The sequence below is a fragment of the Scomber scombrus genome, chromosome 13 (assembly GCF_963691925.1).
Source record: "Scomber scombrus chromosome 13, fScoSco1.1, whole genome shotgun sequence".
NCBI classification, from domain to species: Eukaryota; Metazoa; Chordata; class Actinopteri; order Scombriformes; family Scombridae; genus Scomber; species Scomber scombrus.
The window spans coordinates 8,319,323-8,338,211 of NC_084982.1; the positions used below are offsets into that span (position 1 = coordinate 8,319,323).

The 18,889-nt window shown below is 41.5% G+C and overlaps 1 protein-coding gene across 3 annotated transcripts; it reads left to right on the forward strand.

Moving 5' to 3' along the window:
- The first annotated feature begins 395 nt into the window (after positions 1-395).
- Positions 396-12,631, forward strand: med14 (mediator complex subunit 14). 3 transcript variants are annotated; one of them, XM_062431948.1, is made up of 29 exons: positions 396-857; positions 1,426-1,452; positions 1,552-1,657; positions 1,776-1,949; positions 2,067-2,196; positions 2,303-2,431; positions 2,574-2,681; positions 3,523-3,655; positions 3,788-3,938; positions 4,057-4,168; positions 4,410-4,535; positions 4,788-4,866; positions 5,243-5,402; positions 5,548-5,745; positions 5,905-6,039; positions 6,171-6,247; positions 6,389-6,549; positions 6,893-7,039; positions 7,497-7,741; positions 7,996-8,265; positions 8,385-8,634; positions 9,126-9,248; positions 9,464-9,640; positions 9,745-9,983; positions 10,104-10,283; positions 10,586-10,693; positions 10,945-11,070; positions 11,201-11,390; positions 11,555-12,631. In XM_062431948.1, the coding sequence occupies exons 1-29, from the start codon at positions 682-684 to the stop codon at positions 11,626-11,628; spliced, it is 4,311 nt and encodes a 1,436-aa protein (XP_062287932.1). In that variant the 5' UTR covers positions 396-681; the 3' UTR covers positions 11,629-12,631. The 3 variants fall into 3 exon arrangements, with proteins under 3 accessions (XP_062287932.1, XP_062287931.1, XP_062287933.1); XM_062431947.1 differs by having other exon boundaries at positions 5,548-5,757; positions 11,555-12,630; XM_062431949.1 differs by lacking the exon at positions 9,126-9,248 and having other exon boundaries at positions 5,548-5,757; positions 11,555-12,630.
- The last annotated feature ends 6,258 nt before the right edge of the window (positions 12,632-18,889 follow it).

Genomic DNA, 18,889 nt, shown 5'->3' on the forward strand with positions numbered 1-18,889 from the left:
TAAAGCACATATTTAACACGCATTTTAGATTGGATAAAGCAGAAAGTTGTTCAAATGATGCCCGACTTATCTCTAAAAATGTTTGACTATGTGTGATGTATTGTTTGTTTTGTAGAGTCGAATTTTGTTGTTTGTAATCAATGTTGATACTGGCTGTTTGTTATTTTGTTCTTGTATTGTCTCATGCGTTGCCCTGGTAACAGATGAGAGAATATGTTAATGGCCCTTCTTTGTCACTGTAACCGGACATTAAGCTAATTATTTAGTCCCGCAGTTAGTTACACCGGTCTTGGAGCCAGTGGCCCAGGCGTAAAACACTGTAACGGGGAGTCATTTATTTATTTATGACTCTCACTCCTCAAGGCTCCTGTCAGGGTTTTCTTTCCCACCGTCAGTTGAACTGCAATTATACCCGACAGCAAAGATGGCGGCTTAGCGGCATTGAGTATTCTCCGTAATGAGTTACCAATTTGTGCGTTTTTGTTGAGTTTTCTGCTCACCCAGGAAAACCAAGTCCATGCAGAGAAATTCGTCTCTCGAGAGAAATGTTGTGAGACTGCGAAAAAATATATCTTTACAAGGAGTTAGCCACTACAACTCACTCGATAAGTCTTCCGTTGTAGCGCTGGGTGTGCATAGCCGCGCTAGCTAACTAACGCTAGTCCCTATCGTCATTGTAAAATGGCTCCGGTGCAGATCGGGTCAGATGGGCAGCTCGTCCCGCTCGGAGGTCCGGTGGTCTCGGGTCCTCAGCCACCGCCACCTGGGACCCCGGCCACACAAGGGGTACGACTGAGCCTGCTCATTGAGTTTCTTCTCCAGAGGACCTACCATGAAATTACCCTGCTGGCGGAACTGTAAGTAACATCTTTAGCGTTGTAGGCCTCAAAGCTAACCGGGGGGCTAATCGGCTAACTGTGGTAAACTCAAGAGGATGCTCATCTCCAGCCTCTGTAATAAACATTAAAGTCGACTGTTGGCACTAATCTTAAAGTTAGGATATGGGTTTTATTTTTAGAGAAAAGCTCTAATTCAGAGTGTAACAAATCAGTAAGCACAAGTAACTAAGTGAGGAGAGGGGGCGTACAAGTAAACACATCTTACATTTTGTGACTGACGTTATAGCTAATGTTCAGTTTTTTTCAGAGAAGCGTTTTGGAGGGACGCTAACATTACAGCAGGTTGATCATGGAGTACTTCATTATTTTTGCTGTCCCAGAGCTAGTTTTCCCCCCGCGTTGATCCCCTGTCTCTCAGCTGCCAACTGAGGACATCAGTAGTGTCACATGAGGTGTCATTTGAGGTCAGAGCAGACTCAGACCAGAAATGTACAGATTTTTAGTCAGGTAGTAATTGTGGACTGTTGCTGTTCTTTAAGGATGAGGAAAATGGCAGTAACCAATGGTTTTAATGTTCTTCTTTCAGACTTCCCAGAAAAACTGACATGGAAAGGTAGGTTTCCTCTATGTGGACTTCTTCATTCTCTAACATATTCTGGTAAGCTATTGTTTTAAAATTTGTTTCAACTTTTGATTCGTGTTCCCGTTACAGGAAAATTGAGATTGTCCAGTTTGCCAGTCGTACCAGGCAGCTATTTGTACGTCTCCTAGCCCTGGTGAAGTGGGCAAGCAATGCTGGGAAAGTCGAAAAGTGTGCGGTACGTGTGTATAAAGACTACAATCACAGAATACAATCACTCTGACAAAGTGGATTTTAATAACACACAATTTATGACCCTGCTCTGAACCTCTCTAAAATGGTGTCTATGGGAACAGATGATTTCCAGCTTCTTGGATCAGCAGACCATCTTGTTTGTGGACACCGCAGATAGGCTTGCATCACTGGCCAGAGATGCCCTGGTACATGCACGTTTACCCAGCTTTGCAATCCCCTTCGCCATCGATGTACTCACAACAGGGTCATACCCACGCTTGCCCACCTGCATACGAGTAAGTTAGTGTTTAAACTCACTGTCCTGCTTGCTATGACTGTTGGTCTACAGTCTAACATGAAAGAATGCTGGGAGATCAAACTCATCTCATTTGTCCAATTTTTTTGGTGTGTAGGATAAAATCATTCCTCCAGACCCCATCACTAAGTCTGAGAAGCAGACTACCTTGAGCCAGCTTAATCAGATTCTACGGCACCGTCTTGTCACCACAGACTTACCTCCTCAGTTAGCCAACCTCACAGTTGGTAAGCAGCATGTGTAAACCCACTATGGTATATTTTAACAGTTTGCCAGTTTTCAGCTGTGTTGGTGATAAGGAGATCTGATGCATATGTTTGGTTGTTTGTTTAGCTAATGGGCGTGTTAAGTTTCGTGTGGAAGGCGAGTTTGAGGCCACTTTGACGGTGATGGGAGATGACCCGGATATTCCTTGGAGGCTGCTGAAGCTGGAGATTCTGGTAGAAGACAAAGAAACTGGAGGTAAGGCATGCACCATTGAAAACTGATTGACAGTATACTGTATTGCTAATGCTCTCCCTTAAATGACTTATTTTACTTTTATTTTACCCTTATTTGTCTATATCCATGCTCCAATCATTCTTTCCTCCCTTCATACTGACAGATGGCCGAGCCTTGGTCCACAGTTTGCAGGTGAACTTCATCCATGAACTGGTCCAGGCACGTCTGTGTGCGGATGAAAAACCCCTACAGGACATGTACAACTGCTTGCGTATCCTTTCTTTGTCTGTGTTTGTCTGTCCATGCACATTCACAGGCATTTTGTGTCCATCCTGCCTGCATCCACTTGGCTCATGTCCCAGTCTGCTGTGAACTACTGCAGTAGGACAGGACTGTGTGTTGGAGCATATAGAGTATTGACTGGTCAAGCAGACAAGAGCAGCATTCCAATGAGAAACACAGCTGCAGAAATGCATCTTTCTTAGACTCCTCTTCCTTCATTCATTCTCAAACAACACAACCACCTTTTGTATGAGATGAGGAAAGGGCAGCAGTGGTTTCACTAATATCTGTCACTCAGCTGGGTCATGTGAGGTTTAATTTTTTCTCATGGGGATGTGTATTTCAACACCTGTTGGCACTGTACTTAGAAACTAAACCATGAGGGATGGGACATGAGATGGCAGGACACTTAATTAAAAAAATATTAATATTATATAATATAAAGGCAAATTTTGTTCTTTCATTATGCCACTCATCAGGCTGTGTTAAAATGTAGTCTTCGGGCACAGGAAAAACAACAACTTGTTAGCATTCATACTAACATCAAAGATCCTAATCAAGCATGCGAGCTGAGCGTGACTGTGCTAATCACAATGCTAATCAGTACATCTCTGCTCTGCCTTTCCCCCACCATCACTAGCAGTGCAGCTTACCATGTCAAAGAGCAGTCTGTGTTGGGCACAAATGCCCCTTTTACCAACAAAGTGTTGGAGGATATGTGTGTGAGTGTGTTTTGAATGCTAATGGAAAGATGTGTATGATACTTTATCTCTGTTCACCTGGACTGAGTATTTCCCACGCTGTGTCTTCTTTAACTGCACTGTTTCCAGACTCCTTCTGTCTGTCACTGCAGTTAGAGGTCCTACACTCTCAGACTTTGATGCTGATCAGAGAGCGATGGGGAGATCTGGTGCAGGAGGAGAGATATGTGCCTGCAAAATACCTCACGCTCACTGTCTGGAAGTAAGATTTTAAATAACATTGTTCATGTGCATATATGCATTCATTCATTTACCCTGTAAACACTAATAGTTCACTTTTTTATTGGGGAAAAAATACCATTTTTTTAATCTGTTTCTTTCTTTTTGTCTTCAGCCAACTGGTGTTGGGTAGGAAAACGGGTACAGCATCAGTACATAAAGTCACGATCAAGATTGATGAGTCAGATGGATCGAAGCCACTGCAAATATCTCATGAACCTCCTCTCCCTGCATGTGACTCCAAATTAATGGAGAGGGCCATGAAGGTAAGTTGGACATATGTTTTCAGTGCTATATGAAGTTTGGGGCAGTATGACTCGCTGTACAAATATCTTACAAATTAATAATTAAAAAAAATAATGTTTTCTCTCGCTTATTCTTTAGATCGACCATCTGTCAGTGGAGAAGCTTTTGATCGACAGTGTTCATGCCCGCTCACATCAGAAGCTACAGGAACTGAAGGCTATTCTGAAGACCAGCAATCCCAGTGACAACTGTATGTATTTATTCTTACTTCTCTCTATTAAACGTTTCACACATTCTTAGGTATATATTGAACAAACTTGCAGAAACTAGTGTTGTTTCCCATTGCAGCTACAGCCTTGTGCCAAACAGTGAAACAGTTGCAAAGGTTTAAAAGTTCACTCTCCTTTAGTGCATTAATGTCCTGTAACCATGGTTTTATGTTATCTGCAGTGTTGAAAATAGGTAATCGAGAGTGTTTCTGTTTATTTCAGCGTTCATCGAGACGGCTTTACCAACACTTGTTATTCCAATACTTGAGCCGTGTGGTCGTTCCGAGTGTCTACATATTTTTGTGGACCTGCACTCTGGCATGTTCCAGCCTATGCTGTATGGATTAGGTAAGTAGGAGCAAACATAAATTTAGAACAACAAATAGTAATATGCAGATATAGTCAACTGGTTGTGGTAGAGGTTAAACTTTTTTTCACATTAGTCTGTGTTGTGATCCTAGTTAAGGTTTTAGTGCTTATGTAAGATTAAGGGAATCAACAATTTGTCAAGAATAATCTAATTCCAGGCTTCGTTGCTCTGTGGTTTTACTTTTAATGCTTCATATGCTCAGTGAACCTAAAACTAATCTCTTACTCTAGATCAGTCCATGCTGGATGACATTGAAAAGACCATCAACGATGATATGAAGCGCATTATATCTTGGCTTCAACAACTGAAGTAAGTCAGCCTCCTCGATAAACATGAAATATATTATTGCAGCTAACATTATAAAGTCAGTGTTAGCACAGGCGAAAGAGAGCAGTGGCAGTTCAGTAGATAGAAGTGATAAGGAGCAAAAAGCCAACAGTAGGAGACAGTCTGACGCCTCGTCAGGATTGACAGAAGCAGTCAGTAGCAGTAGCTCTCATTTCCAACTCTTGGCTAAGCTAGAGGCAAGATATTATGAGGTGTTGAGATGAGTTTCCAGGCTGTGAGAGTCTTGCACTATTCAACAGTGTGAATGCATGGAATAAGAGTACAAACTCTGGACATTTCGGGAAATTTCCAACTTCGATTTCATTTAGAGACTGACTCTTTTTCTCTCTGTGGCCAGGTTCTGGTTGGGGGAACAGCGCTCTCGACAGTCAGTGAAACACCTTCCCACCGTGTGCACTGATGTCCTTCATCTCTCCAACTCAGCTTCTCACCCAGTTGGCAACTTGTCCAAACATAAACTCTTCATCAAGCTAACACGTCTTCCACAGTATTACATTGTGAGTGTCCTACCAATAAAAAAAGCTAAACCAAAATTACTTAAAGAAAATACTGCTTCCATTTTTACATCCTCCCTTTCACTCTCCATGTCTGTACTTGAATTGTTTTTAAATCTCTGTAATGCATCTTATTTGTTCTTTGTAGTTGGTGGAAATGCTTGAAGTACCAAGCAATCCTACGGCATTGCAGTACAAGTACTCCTTCCTGTCTGTATCTCAGCTGGAAGGAGAGGACGGACCCATGTGCGCCCAGCTCCTGCAGCATTTTAAGCCCAACCTAGAACATCTTGTCCAGGACACTACAGCAGGCAGAGGGGCAAAACCTGGGACTAAGAGAAAGGCAGTCAGTGCTCGAGTATATACAATATTTTATCATACAGAAATTATCATGTTTTGTTTGTTTGTTTTAAATCTTTGAAAAACAAATGTGCCCAGCTAGATAAAAGATACATATTTAGCTTTTATTCAATGTGCATTTTTTTTTGTTCCCGTTGATCTGTAGGTGTCTGGAGAACAGGGGGACCCAGAGCCAAAGAAGCCTAAGCGGTCTGGGGAAATGTGTGCCTTCAACAAGGAGCTGGCTCACCTAGTGGCGATGTGTGATACCAACATGCCTTTCATTGGCCTCAGAACAGAGGCATGTCACTGCACTTTGACAATTTGGTTAATTTGTGCCATTCCTACACATATCTTCTTTTTTTTTTTTTTAAAGCACATCAAGCTTGGCATCGGCTAATGTTGCATGTCTCTGTGTCTGTCTACGAGTAGCTGTCCAACATGGAGATTCCAAACCAGGGCGTCCAAGTGGAAGGAGATCGCAACAGTCACGCCATACGTCTACTAAAGTAATGCACTCACAAGCACATCTGCATGTATTTATGCTCACATAAAATGACAACCAAACAAAATTTCTATTCAAACTATGAAAAACTGTAATAAAGTCAGTGGGACTTTAAAGTATATATATCATTTTGTTTGTCCTGCAGGATTCCTCCCTGTAAAGGCGTAGGAGAGGAGACCAGGAGAGCCTTAGAGCGTTCCCTTCTTGACTGCACCATCCGTCTACAGGGCAGGAACAACCGAACATGGGTGGCTGAACTGGTGCTGGCCAACTGCCCGCTCAACAGCACACACAGCAAGGAGCAAGGTACACACCACATGTTCCCATTTCATCGCTAAAAGTTAAGATTTCTTTCTTTAACCTACATAGATTAAAATGATTTTTAATCATAAAAAGAAAATCACATTTTAAGAACTGCGTTAAGACAGAACAGTCTATAGACAAATTAATATAACCAACACATCCAAATTCTGATATAGTCTATGACATAATAACCACTCCTGTAGCAATTTTAGCAAGTGGTGTCATTTTTCATAGATGAGCGGTTTGTCGAAGAATGTTTTCCGGTTTTCATATAAATAAGAGAAATTGTCAATGTCTGCTAGACACTCCAGCCTCTGAATGAACTGCAATCTGTCTCTCCTCTCAGCTTCAACGCGGCACGTCTATCTGACCTATGAAAACCCACTGTCGGAGCCGGTGGGTGGGCGGAAAGTTGTAGAGATGTTCCTTAATGACTGGAACGCCATCAGTCAGCTGTACCAGTGTGTCCTCAACTTCTCTCGTGCACTGCCAGGTACGCGCACAGTCAACTGTATAGCAAAGATTCCACTTAAATCAGAGAACGCATGAATGAATATGAAGGTCAGTTTATCTTAAATTGGTGAGTATATTACTGGCCATTTTGTTGCAGATGCATGGAGTTACAATCAAAGAGATTCATGCAAATAATTACATACATTTGAAAAGTGATGATGTTTTGTTTTTGTTTTTTTAAAGTAAAATGAAACATTTTATTTGAACTGGGGTTGTCTTTGTGCTGAGAGCATTGCCTCAACTTAAATGAACAATATGTATTTATATAACACTTAAAAATCCAGTATAATCAGCTTCACTTCAGCAAGCAATCAGATCTTCATGTTTATCTGTGCACAGTTTGCATGAACATGAATGCATCACTCTGTTAAATTGATGCTAGGCAAAAAAGACATACCCATCTAATACAGCTGCACATTGTGACTGCTTCCCTCCAGAGATGCCGTCTTACCTGAGCCTGTTCTCAGAGGTGCGGTTGTATAACTACCGTAAGATGGTTCTGTGCTACGGTACCACCAAAGGCAGCTCTGTCACCATCCAGTGGAACTCCAACAGCCAGCGCTTTCACCTCGCTTTGGGGACCGTGGGGCCAAACTCTGGCTGCTCCAATTGCCACAACATCATCCTCCATCAGCTACAGGAGATGTTCAACAAGAACCCAAATGTGATGCAGCTGCTGCAGGTACGCAGGAACACTGTTATGAAAATACAGCCACAACATGCATGTTTGCACTTGGTATTTGCAATCTAAAGAAAAGATATTTCCAATTTCTTGTTCCTTAAAATTTCTGGTTCTGGTTTTCATGTAGCTCCTCATACAGTCATGAAGAGTTAACATTTTGCTGTTTTCTCTGTTTTTCATATCACAAAGCTTTTACTTTCACTTTGGTCTTCCTGTGTACTTTCCCGTGTAAAATTTCTTCTTTGTTTCTCTAGGTGCTTTCCGACACACAGGCCCCTCTGAATGCTATTAACAAGCTACCAACAGTGCCCATGCTGGGCCTGACCCAGCGCACCAACACTGCCTACCAGTGCTTCTCCATCCTACCCCAGTCACCCACACACATCCGCCTGGCGTTCCGAAACATGTACTGCATTGATATCTACTGCCGCAGCCGTGGCGTGGTCGCCATCAGAGACGGAGCATATAGTCTCTTTGACAATACTAAGATTGTAGAGGGCTTCTATCCGGCCCCAGGACTCAAGGTAAACCAGGCATAGAGGCAAAGTAAAAAAAAAAAAAAAAGAAAAACCCAGCTGGACAAGAATAGAATGATAAAATTAAGATTTATTCCAGATAATATTCCTCTCTTTCCCTGTTTTAGACATTCCTGAACATGTTTGTGGACAGCAACCAGGATGCTCGCAGACGTTCTGTCAATGAAGACGATAACCCACCATCTCCGGTGGGCGTCGATGTGATGGACAGTCTAATGAACCAGTTGCAAGCTCCACAGCAGCCACAGACAATGCGGGGAGGCGCAGGAGGCGTATACCCTCCCCTCACTTCACCGCCACCAAATTACCACGCCAACGTAACTCCGTCACCATCCATGATGCCCACACAGTCACCAGGTAATAGGAAGCACAGTGCTTTGGTGTTTGTCAGAGTACGTGTGAGTGAATACCACCTGTACCGTTTGTGTCATCTCGAGCTTGTCAGCCTGCCATACAGCATTGTGACCAACAGATCATTGATTTTGAATGTATCACATCATTGTCGTCATCATCTCTGCTAACCTGTTTATTTGTTGCAAAAGCAAAGTGTGCGCATGTCAGAGAGAGAACAAGGAAGAGCGATGACGTGCGCCCATGTTTAATTCTGTGAAACCATGAGATCAGTTGTTTCTCACGCACCATGCACACACACCTCACAGCCAAGAGGGAACAAAGCATGCATTTAGTTTGGCTCCTCCCATTCTGCTCCATCTCAGCCCGCCAGCCGGAGACTTACAGCCCTCCTGCCCAGCTTTAGCATGCGTGTTCATGAGTGAGTGGGTGTGCGCGTGCGCCAGGAGAACCTCAGTGGCTGACGTGATATGGTGTGTGTATGTGTGTGTGTGCAGGGAACATCCATGCCTCTGGCTCCCCTAGCGGAGCTCTGAGGGCACCCTCTCCTTTTGGGCCCACCCCATCTCCGTCTTCTCTGGGCATAGCCATGGGCCAGACCAGCTTTGCCAGTCCCCACGGTAAGCAGCACAGTGGCCATGAATGCTGGCCTGGTGGTAATTCTGGTCTGCTGGGCAAGGGCTGCAAGGGGCTGAAAATCTGAAAATCTTCACTGACCAAATGAGCAAGCATATGACAAATGACATGTAAAAAGTGGGCACACATATCTGAATCTGTTTTCATCTGTTAAATGTTGAGCGTTTATGTGAGTCTGACGCATGTCTTTTTACCCTAGGTGCTCTAGACCCCAGCTCTCCATATGCCATGGTGTCTCCCAGCCATAGGGGCCAGTGGCCAGGCTCACCCCAGGTCTCAGGGCCTTCTCCTGGGGCAAGGATCCACGGCATGTCCCCTGGTAACCCTTCGCTGCATTCACCTATCCCTGACCCTCATTCTCCACGTGCTGGAACCAGTAAGTACTGCTCTTTCCATGTTCATTCAGATTATTTCAAATGTGAACTATTCTCTGAATGTTTGTTTACCTTTTTTGTAAATCCGTCTCTTTCTTTTATTCAGGTTCACAAGTCATGCCTACCAGTATGCCTCCACCCCGCAAGCTACCTCAGCGCCCCTGGGCTGCCTCCATTCCTACTATCCTCACCCACAATGCCTTGCATGTGCTTCTGCTCCCCTCACCCACTCCCTGCCTGGTGCCAGGCCTGGCAGGAAGCTACCTCTGCTCGCCACTGGAACGCTTCCTGGGTTCAGTTATCATGAGGCGCCACCTGCAGAGGATCATTCAGCAGGAGGCCAATGTGAGCGTTGCACAAATCATCCTCTTTTGAGAAATGATTTTTTTGTGTTTTGTTTTTCAAATGATATGATCTGTTCTACACTTCCCGTCACTCACCCCTACTCTGTCGCCTCTCCTCCAGTTATCCATCGTAAACTCTAACGAGCCCGGGGTGATCATGTTCAAGACGGAGGTGCTCAAGTGCCGCGTCGCCCTCAACCCAAAGAACTACCAGACGCTGCAGCTCAAAGTCACTCCAGAAAATACAGGTCCCTGGTCACCAGAGGAGCTTCAGGTACTGGAGAGGTTCTTTGAGACACGGGTAAGTACAGGCAGCATGCACCTAAAGCCAAATTCCTGAATTATTCTTAAACATTTTATCAGCTGATCATAATTAAAGATGTGGTGTTAGACAGGAATTCTAATAAGATAGCTACTCATTTGATAATTAGCTGGTTCCAGTCTTACATTTTGAATTTGATTTTTTTTTTTTAAATAGTAAAACATCCACTTTTTTATATTTGTATCATGGATCGTGCCCTTTAAGTCCACTCACCCAAACGTACCCACACTTGTGGTTATGTGATTATGCAATTAATCCATCTTTTTTGTACTCTTTTCTAGGTTGCTGGCCCTCCCTTCAAATATAACACTTTGAATGCCTTCACAAAGCTGCTGGGGGCACCCACTATCATCCTTAGGGACTGCGTACGCATCATGAAGCTTGAACTGGTGGGTTTTTTTGGTTTCTAAGAACAATTGTTATTCATGTATTTAATCATGTATGAGGCTTGTCAGTTTATTTGGGTAATTAAAGATTTTGATCTCTTAAGTCTTTTGTAATAAACAGTTGCTAAGCAGAATCTCAACATCCTTAAAGTGTTATAAAATCTATGAATTTGCAAACTGAACTAGACCTTTTGTGTTGGAGGGGGAAAAAAAGTGATCTCTCATATCCTTCACCCTTATTTCTCTTCCTCTAGTTCCCTGATCAAGCTGCTCAGCTCAAGTGGAACGTTCAGTTCTGTCTCACCATCCCGCCCAGCGCTCCTCCCATCGCTCCTCCTGGAACCATCGCTGTGGTGCTCAAGTCCAAGATGCTCTTCTTTGTAAGTCTCCGCAGTGCCTCACCATCAGCTCTCCACAACCAGGAACACAAGTCACACACCTGTGTATCATTGTTTGAAACGCGTTGACATGCCTGACCCTGCGTTGTTTCGACTGCATTGCCCCCCACAGTTGCAGCTGACCCAGCGTACGCCGGTGCCACAGGAGCCAGTAAGCATTATTGTGCCCATCGTGTACGACATGGCCACCAGCGTCACTCAGCAGGCCGACATCCCCCGACAGCACAGCTCATCTGGGGCGGCAGCGCTGCTGGTCTCTAATATCCTTAAGAGGTTCAATGAGCTACACCCCGCCAGACAGGGTGAGACTCTCAGCTGATGAACTCTGAATAATTTACTGTACTGAAAAACAGATATCAAATTTCCCCAAACAGAAACTGATATCAACTAAATATTCAGTTTTGTCATCTACACTTGACACAAAACACCTTTGCTAATTCTCTGTATTTTTTTTTCTTTCTCTCAGGTGAGTGTACGATATTCGCTTCTGTTCACGAACTGATGGCCAACCTCACTCTACCCCCCGGTACTCGTCAATAAAAACTGACAAACTCAGAGCCAGAACTGGAACTCAGCTTGGAGTCCCTGTGAGTCAGAGCATGGGTCCATCACTGAACAGCAAAGAAAACTGAGAATAACAGTTGTGGTCCCAAGATGTCAAAATCCAGCATGTGTCCTCTCTGCTTCAGCCCCTGGACGTTTTGACTTTCGATGTATAGTTGCTGTTATGAAAAGGAGTAAAATGTGTACAGATGTGGACCGCAGTGTTTATTCTTGATACAGGCTTACAAACAAGATTTGCCGATACGGTATATTTTGGACAAGGAAGTCATTTGATGCAAAAGGATATAAATGTTATTTTTTTCCTCCAGGTGCACTTGTAAACAAAGGATTATCTATTGAAATTAAGGTTGTTTACGAAAATATGTACATTGTTGTATATTTGAGTGTTGAAAAGAATCAGGTGAGTTAGAATTTTGCTAGAAAATTATCATTAGTTTTGTTTCTTTTGTTGTTGTTTTTTTTTTTATAACGCCATACTGATATTATCATAGTATCAGGAGATATATTACTTTAGCACACTATTTAAATGTCTTCATGCCTTTATTTTGTCAAGAACTTATTTCCAACTTTCACTTTGGATACTGTAAAACTGTGACAAACTTTATAAGCCAGTTGTATTTTATTAAGACCCACTTTGAGTCCTGATTGGAGGATTCTGTCTGACTTTGCTATTTAATAAACCAAGCCCAGAGTTGGTTTGTGCCTTGAGGATCCTCCACTGGCAGTGTTAAAATAATCAGATCATTTACCTTCTTGTATGTAAGTTGAAGTAGCAACACCACACTGTAAAAATACTCAAGTACTAGTTTCAAAATTGTATTTAAGCAAAAGTACAGAGGTATAGCAACCAGATCTACTTAGAGTATCATAAGTAAAAGTACTTATTATACTGAATGGCCCATTCCAGTGTTATATTTTCCTACAGTACACCGATCCATTAAGTATTGTAACATAACTGACTTTCCAACTGCTTTCATATCTTACTCTTTAACTGCTTTCACTACTTAAAGTTGATCTGACATTCAAACACTCAGATGCCACTTTGACCTGCTCAATTCCCACCATTTCAAATATTTAACTGCAAATTTAGCAGCAAGCATGCATACATTTTCTATAGATAAAAGAGCCTTTTTGTGTTATATTATAACATTATTATTATTATTGATGCAAAGTACGTCAATTTTAGTTGCTTGATATATCTTGGTAATCTGTAACAATGCATAATTTTCTAAAAAAGTAATTAGTATAACAAATCAAATACATTTATTGGAGTAAAGTAGAATATCTCCCTCTGAAATGTGAAGGAGCCTGCAAGTATGAAGTGATAAAAGATGTAAATACTCGACTAGAGTGAAAATACCTGCTGTTGTACTTTCTGCATCTCCAGCAGTGATGCTGTGGTCCTTAAAACATGACATCATAGCAAAAGGCTGGTCCTCAGTCTGTTTGGGGGTGGATGGGGGGGCATTCAACACCGCAAATGCCAGAATGCGAATGCACGGCTGCTGTTGCAAAGGGCGTGGGCATTGCTTTATTCCACCAAACTATCAATAGTTGCATGGATCCTTCGGAGGCACAATCATGCACTCATCACCTTACGGCCCAGGTTTTATCAACGTCGCCTGCAAAAAAACGACGATCTGCGGATAAAGAGAGACAGTATTAGTGTTTATTTAACCCTGCTGAACGCTTGGTACTCGAACGCTCCCCTCTCATCAACGTTGGATAGTTCCGATCAAATGCAATAAAACAAACAAACTGAGCCGTATCTAATTTTCTCCTGCATCCACCGGGCCGCCGCCTTTCCTTAATGTGCTCCTTATGGATTTTGTCAGCGGGGCAAATTTAGGAGACTATAGTGTGTGAATCGCAGCCGGTGGAAGTCAGATATGGCAGTAAGCGCATCAGAGCCGCTCTGTCAGCCGTGCGTCTACCATGAAGCTTTTAAAGGTAAGTCTCATCAACAACGTCATGTTTTGTTTTGTTAAAAATATTGGAGCGTTTTTGTGGAAACCTGCCAGATGTTTAAATGGATCTCTCGGAGGAGTGCGCCCTGCAGGTGACGGGCTCCGTCTCATTTCAACACACTGACCTCTCCCCTTCCCTTCAATCCTTATAATCTCCATCCTTCCCTTTAGACCTGTAGGATGGATGTCATATGCACATGCTAAATACAGTGCCGGCATGTGTTTGTGTTAGATAAAGAAGTAAAGAGAAATGATGTGAGACAGACAGGCCTACTGATTTGGTTGCTGTGGTCAGTGGAGCTACAGGTGAAGAGACCTCTGATGCCGGTCCAGCTGAGTCCGGAGCAGGTGGGCCTGGAGATGCTGTGTTTTTGTGGGCAGCTGGACCTCCTCATCAGAGCACAGATGCAGCAGGTAGGTCAACCTGTTTGACACTTTCCCATCAGTTTGTTTCATCCATCTCCATCTAGCTGTCAAATGAAATTGAAGTAAAAGTCATATTTGTGTCTCCATCAGCTGAACCAAAGCTAACAAAATCTTGAAAGTATGATATATCATACACACTAACTGAATTAGAGCTCAGCTAATGTCAACCATGCATCATGCTGAGGAAAGATGACAAGAAATGCACTTGACAATGAGTTGACATACAACTTAAAGTCAGTATGACCATCATAAGGAGTCACACAATGCATTTTTCATCATCTTTACTTTGTTTTTCATATGATTTTCTTTTCATTTAGGCAAAGTAAAGCTTTTTTAATTTGCTACACCACAATTCAAATCACATTGCTTGACTGAAAACACTGCAATAAAAAAATGAAGCCAAACAAATGCAGGTGCGTCTTTGTATGAAGGCAGAGCTCTCACACATTTATTTTATTTTTTAATAACACCGTGAAACATAAATTCACACTTTCCTGTTTCTACTTTCACCAAAGTTGCAACATTACAATTTGCAATTTGCAGCAAGAGAACATTTCCTTTCCTCTTGACTTTGACACATTTAACTAATCACGTAGAATATCATACTCGTTGCCTGTTTGTGAAGATGTGAGATGACTGCAGGCTTCAGAAAATGTATCTGCAATTTGCAAGTGGAAATCATTTGTGAAATAGGCCTTTGACACCATTTACGAGCAGCGCTTGTAAAATGACTTCCATGAAACAGGCTCCTGTCTCATAAGTCTAATATTTACAAGAGCACTCAAAAGCAGCAGACTTGAAGAAATCATATCCAACTTAAACATATGTTACAACCTACCAGGACATTTGGACTGGTTTCAAATATGTTGTGCAGTCTGTCCCACTGTTCATAACCATTTCATTATATGACGCTCTTTTTTTTGCTGTGATGTTTTATGTTATAGTTCCAGGAGCAGTTGGGGCAAGGCTGCAGCCCAGAGGAATCAGACACTTTCCAGACTCAAGGTCCGTGTGACAACGTATTAAAGAGTTTAATTTGACTTGGGTAGCTCTTCACTTCTTTACTTTTTTTCCCTGCTGTATCTTAAAGGATCAGAGATTCTTGACCAGATGCTGCAGTGCCTTGAACATCTACCAAAGCCTATGCCACAGCTGGAGGTATCACATCTATTGTAATAACTAAATCATTCACTCCACATATCTCTCTAAATGTGCTTGAAATAAGAAGAATGTGACTGTCGGTGCTGAAACTGTACAGAAATCAGCTGGTCTGTGTGTTTCCTCAGGACTACCTGGACATGATGGGTCTGTCTGCCATGTTTCCTCGTGTTGAGGTGTTCCTCATTCAAGGCAGCCCAGTTGACATGCTGGAGAGGCCGCAAATGGATGGTAAGAGATGCAGAAGAGAGGGACATGAGTTAATCCCCCCGCAAGAGGAAGAAGCATAATTTAATCTGTCATTGCTTTTCAATACAGTATATACATAGATTAGATAAAACAGATTTGAAAACATCAGGAACTTTTTATACAACCTGGAATTGAGTTCAAGTTACTTATTTTCTCATTTACTCAATAACTTAAGTACAATTTGAGGAATTTGTACTTTATTGAGGTATTTCGATCACAAAGGAATGTATTGCACCTTTTACTCTTCACATTTCTGCTATGGTTAATAGTTACTTTGCTTTTTTTAAAATATAATAATACCAGTTTATAAGATATGATTCATTTCTATGGATTAAACTACCCAAAAATATATAAGTAGTTAGTGACTATTAACAGCATTAAAATTATACTTACATATTGATTAATAAGTATTAGTAATTGAACAATATATATGCATTCTGCCAATGTATTGGGTACACCTGTGCAGGTGTAATTTAATCCAATATAACCGCTCTGCCATAAATTTTACATTTATGAAACTTAAACATTTCAGTTTTTTGTTGACATGGTCAGAAAGGTGATAATTCCACCTTATGTTTATTATTGCGGTCATAGTGGGTGGTGGTGGTGTACTGTAGTGGATGATATAGAATGGTGTTCCTAATATTTTGTCCACTCAAATAACATACCGTACATGAGGGGGGCAAAATACTAGGAACATTTTTCAATATAAAGCCAGTAAACCACCGACACCACCCATTATATAGCACCAACAGGGGTTCTGCAGGTGGTGCTAAGTAATATTTTGAATGTATGACTGATACTTGTAATTTAGTATTATACACTATTGAAAGTTTAGTTTCTGTTCACACTTTTCATGTAAACGTGATCTTAACATTTCAAGAGGGGGACTTTCTACTCACACCTCTTCATGCAGGCTCATCACACAATCAAAACAGATTCCTGTAACTAATGTAAGCCTGTGTTTCTGTTGCAGAATACTTCTCCCACATTGCCAAACTGAACCAGCTCTGGGTTCTGAGTCAACAGCTAGAGGAGGATATCAGGCACCTAGGAAGTCATAAATACATCGCCCACCAGCTCTCAGTTATATATGTAAGGAACCATATGTATCAGCTTTTCACCTGTACTCTTATATGTTTTTATGTATCATTCATCATCCTATATGATTTTATTTGACTTTGCAGCAAGTCATTAGCTCCTTCAGAGGAATTCAGGCCTTCTCTGACATGAAGAAAGATATCGAGGCCAACTTCAAACAGATGAAACAGTCTCTAGTGATAGAGGAAGGCTCCAGGCATGAGCCTCAGCTGGCTGTTCACTACATCAACTGGTGAGTGAAAATCCAAATGTTATCTTGGCAGAGATAATAATGAATGCAGCATCAATCTGAAAACAACAACCATGTGCTATTCTTTATGCAGGATATTAGAAATAAATCACAGCTTGACATCAGTGGTGTTGTCACTACCGGAGGAGCTGACAGACGACATCCACCAAGCCGTGACCTTTATGTCACAGTTCCTGTCCTGATTCGCCCCCAAAGGGAAAAAGAGGGCGAGTCTCTGTATCTATGAATCCTGATGTTCTGATGCACCAGGTTTCTCCAGGAGTCTCCTACTTGTCTTTGAACTGCTGTTGGTTATGGCTGTGACAAGGTGCTACACAATTGGACTCAACTGATTGTAGAGCCTACTTCATTTACAAATCATGTAGGTTTTTTAAATTGTTCCTCTGAATATGGTCCATATTAGTCTCTACGGTGAGTCAGCTGTTTGGAAATGAATGTAAGCTTGTTGAATCCCTCCTTGCACTACTGTTTTAACTGCTGTTATAATTTTTTTTACCTACAGTGGGATAATAAAATTGAATGCAATAGGGAATTGTTTTGTCCTCATTTTAACACATATTTGATACATCAGGCAGATGTGACCATGGCAAAGACCTTTACATTAGACATTTTAAGCACACATGTAACTAATAACAAAGAAGTATACAAAATAGCTCAATCTAGCTCCACCTCCAGCAGCTACAACGGTAACATGCTGTTTACACACTGATATATCAATATTAATAATGTTATGGTGTCATATATAATAATATATCACTCAGAGGGACCAAACCACTACTTTTACTGCAATATTTTAACCACATTTTGTTGCTAATAAGTAGGATTTTTCATGCAGGACTTTTACTTGTAATGGAGTATTTTTACATTGAGGTATTGGTACTTCTACTTATATGTAAAGGATCTGAATACTTCTTCCACCACTGCAGAAAACAAAATTAACAAGTCACAAAACAGCTGTAATAAAACAGTATCAACGGATAATACTCCAGCAAGGGCAACTTGGTGTTGATAAAAGATGCTTGTCAATATTTGCTTGGTGACAGCAATCTGACAAAACAGGCTGTAACAATGTCAACAAAAGTAAAGATGTAAATAATGACTGAATTCCATTTAGGTGCTTTAGTTTCATTGTCTTGGTATTGTTGATGCTGGCTCACTGTCACACTGACTGAGCACACTTAGACTTTACAGTGAAGTAGGAGATATCTTGTATCAAATAGTTAAACTTTACATATACACAGATTCAGGCATTTAGCGAGGTAGAAGGTGATGTCAGGTTTTAACAATAATAGTTGAACTTTTCTGTTGAAAAGCCATATTAGACACATGTTATTATAGTATTTAATATACATATTAAAACGTGTCTGGGAAGGTTATTTAAAGTCCCCGTCCATTGAAAAATGTGTTTTTCTTCTTGTTTCTGCAGTTGGATGTTTGAGCTTCACTGGGCAGAATGATGTATGTGAAGAGTTAGACACTGGAAGCTGTTTTCACATTCAGCTGCTGAAAGTGGAAAGTTTCTCTGAGCTCATTGTTCATTATTTTTAGGTGTGGGCCTACGAAATACCAGTTATGTCCAGTATGAAACTTACACATGTGTAATGTGGAAACTTGAAGTCATCAGTGAACATACACTGCGAACTTTCAGTGAAATTGGAGACCTCTTGTGTCCAGCAGTTGAACTTTGAAATGAAAAATATTTACCTATTCACAGATATTGGAATTTTTAATGGGGGAGGAGGATTAGATGGACTTTTAAAGATAATAACACGGTAATCATAGGCTTCTTTTGGTGGAAAAAGCATATCAGACATATTTGTTCCAATAAGAATATTTTGTTATGTCTTCATACATATCTTGGGAGGAGCTTTAAGACAGCAGCTGACCTTTGAGTAAATAGCTCCCCCTGCTGTTCAATGAATGCCAAGACACTTCCTTGTTAAGGACTATTTCACTGGTTAATTAGCCTACATTTGTTAATTACAAACAGGCTAGGTTAATACACCTAACTTACAGCAGGACGGATACAATAGGGTACAATAATGTTTTTTAGTTTCATGTGACAGCACTGTAAGTCTCCTGTCTG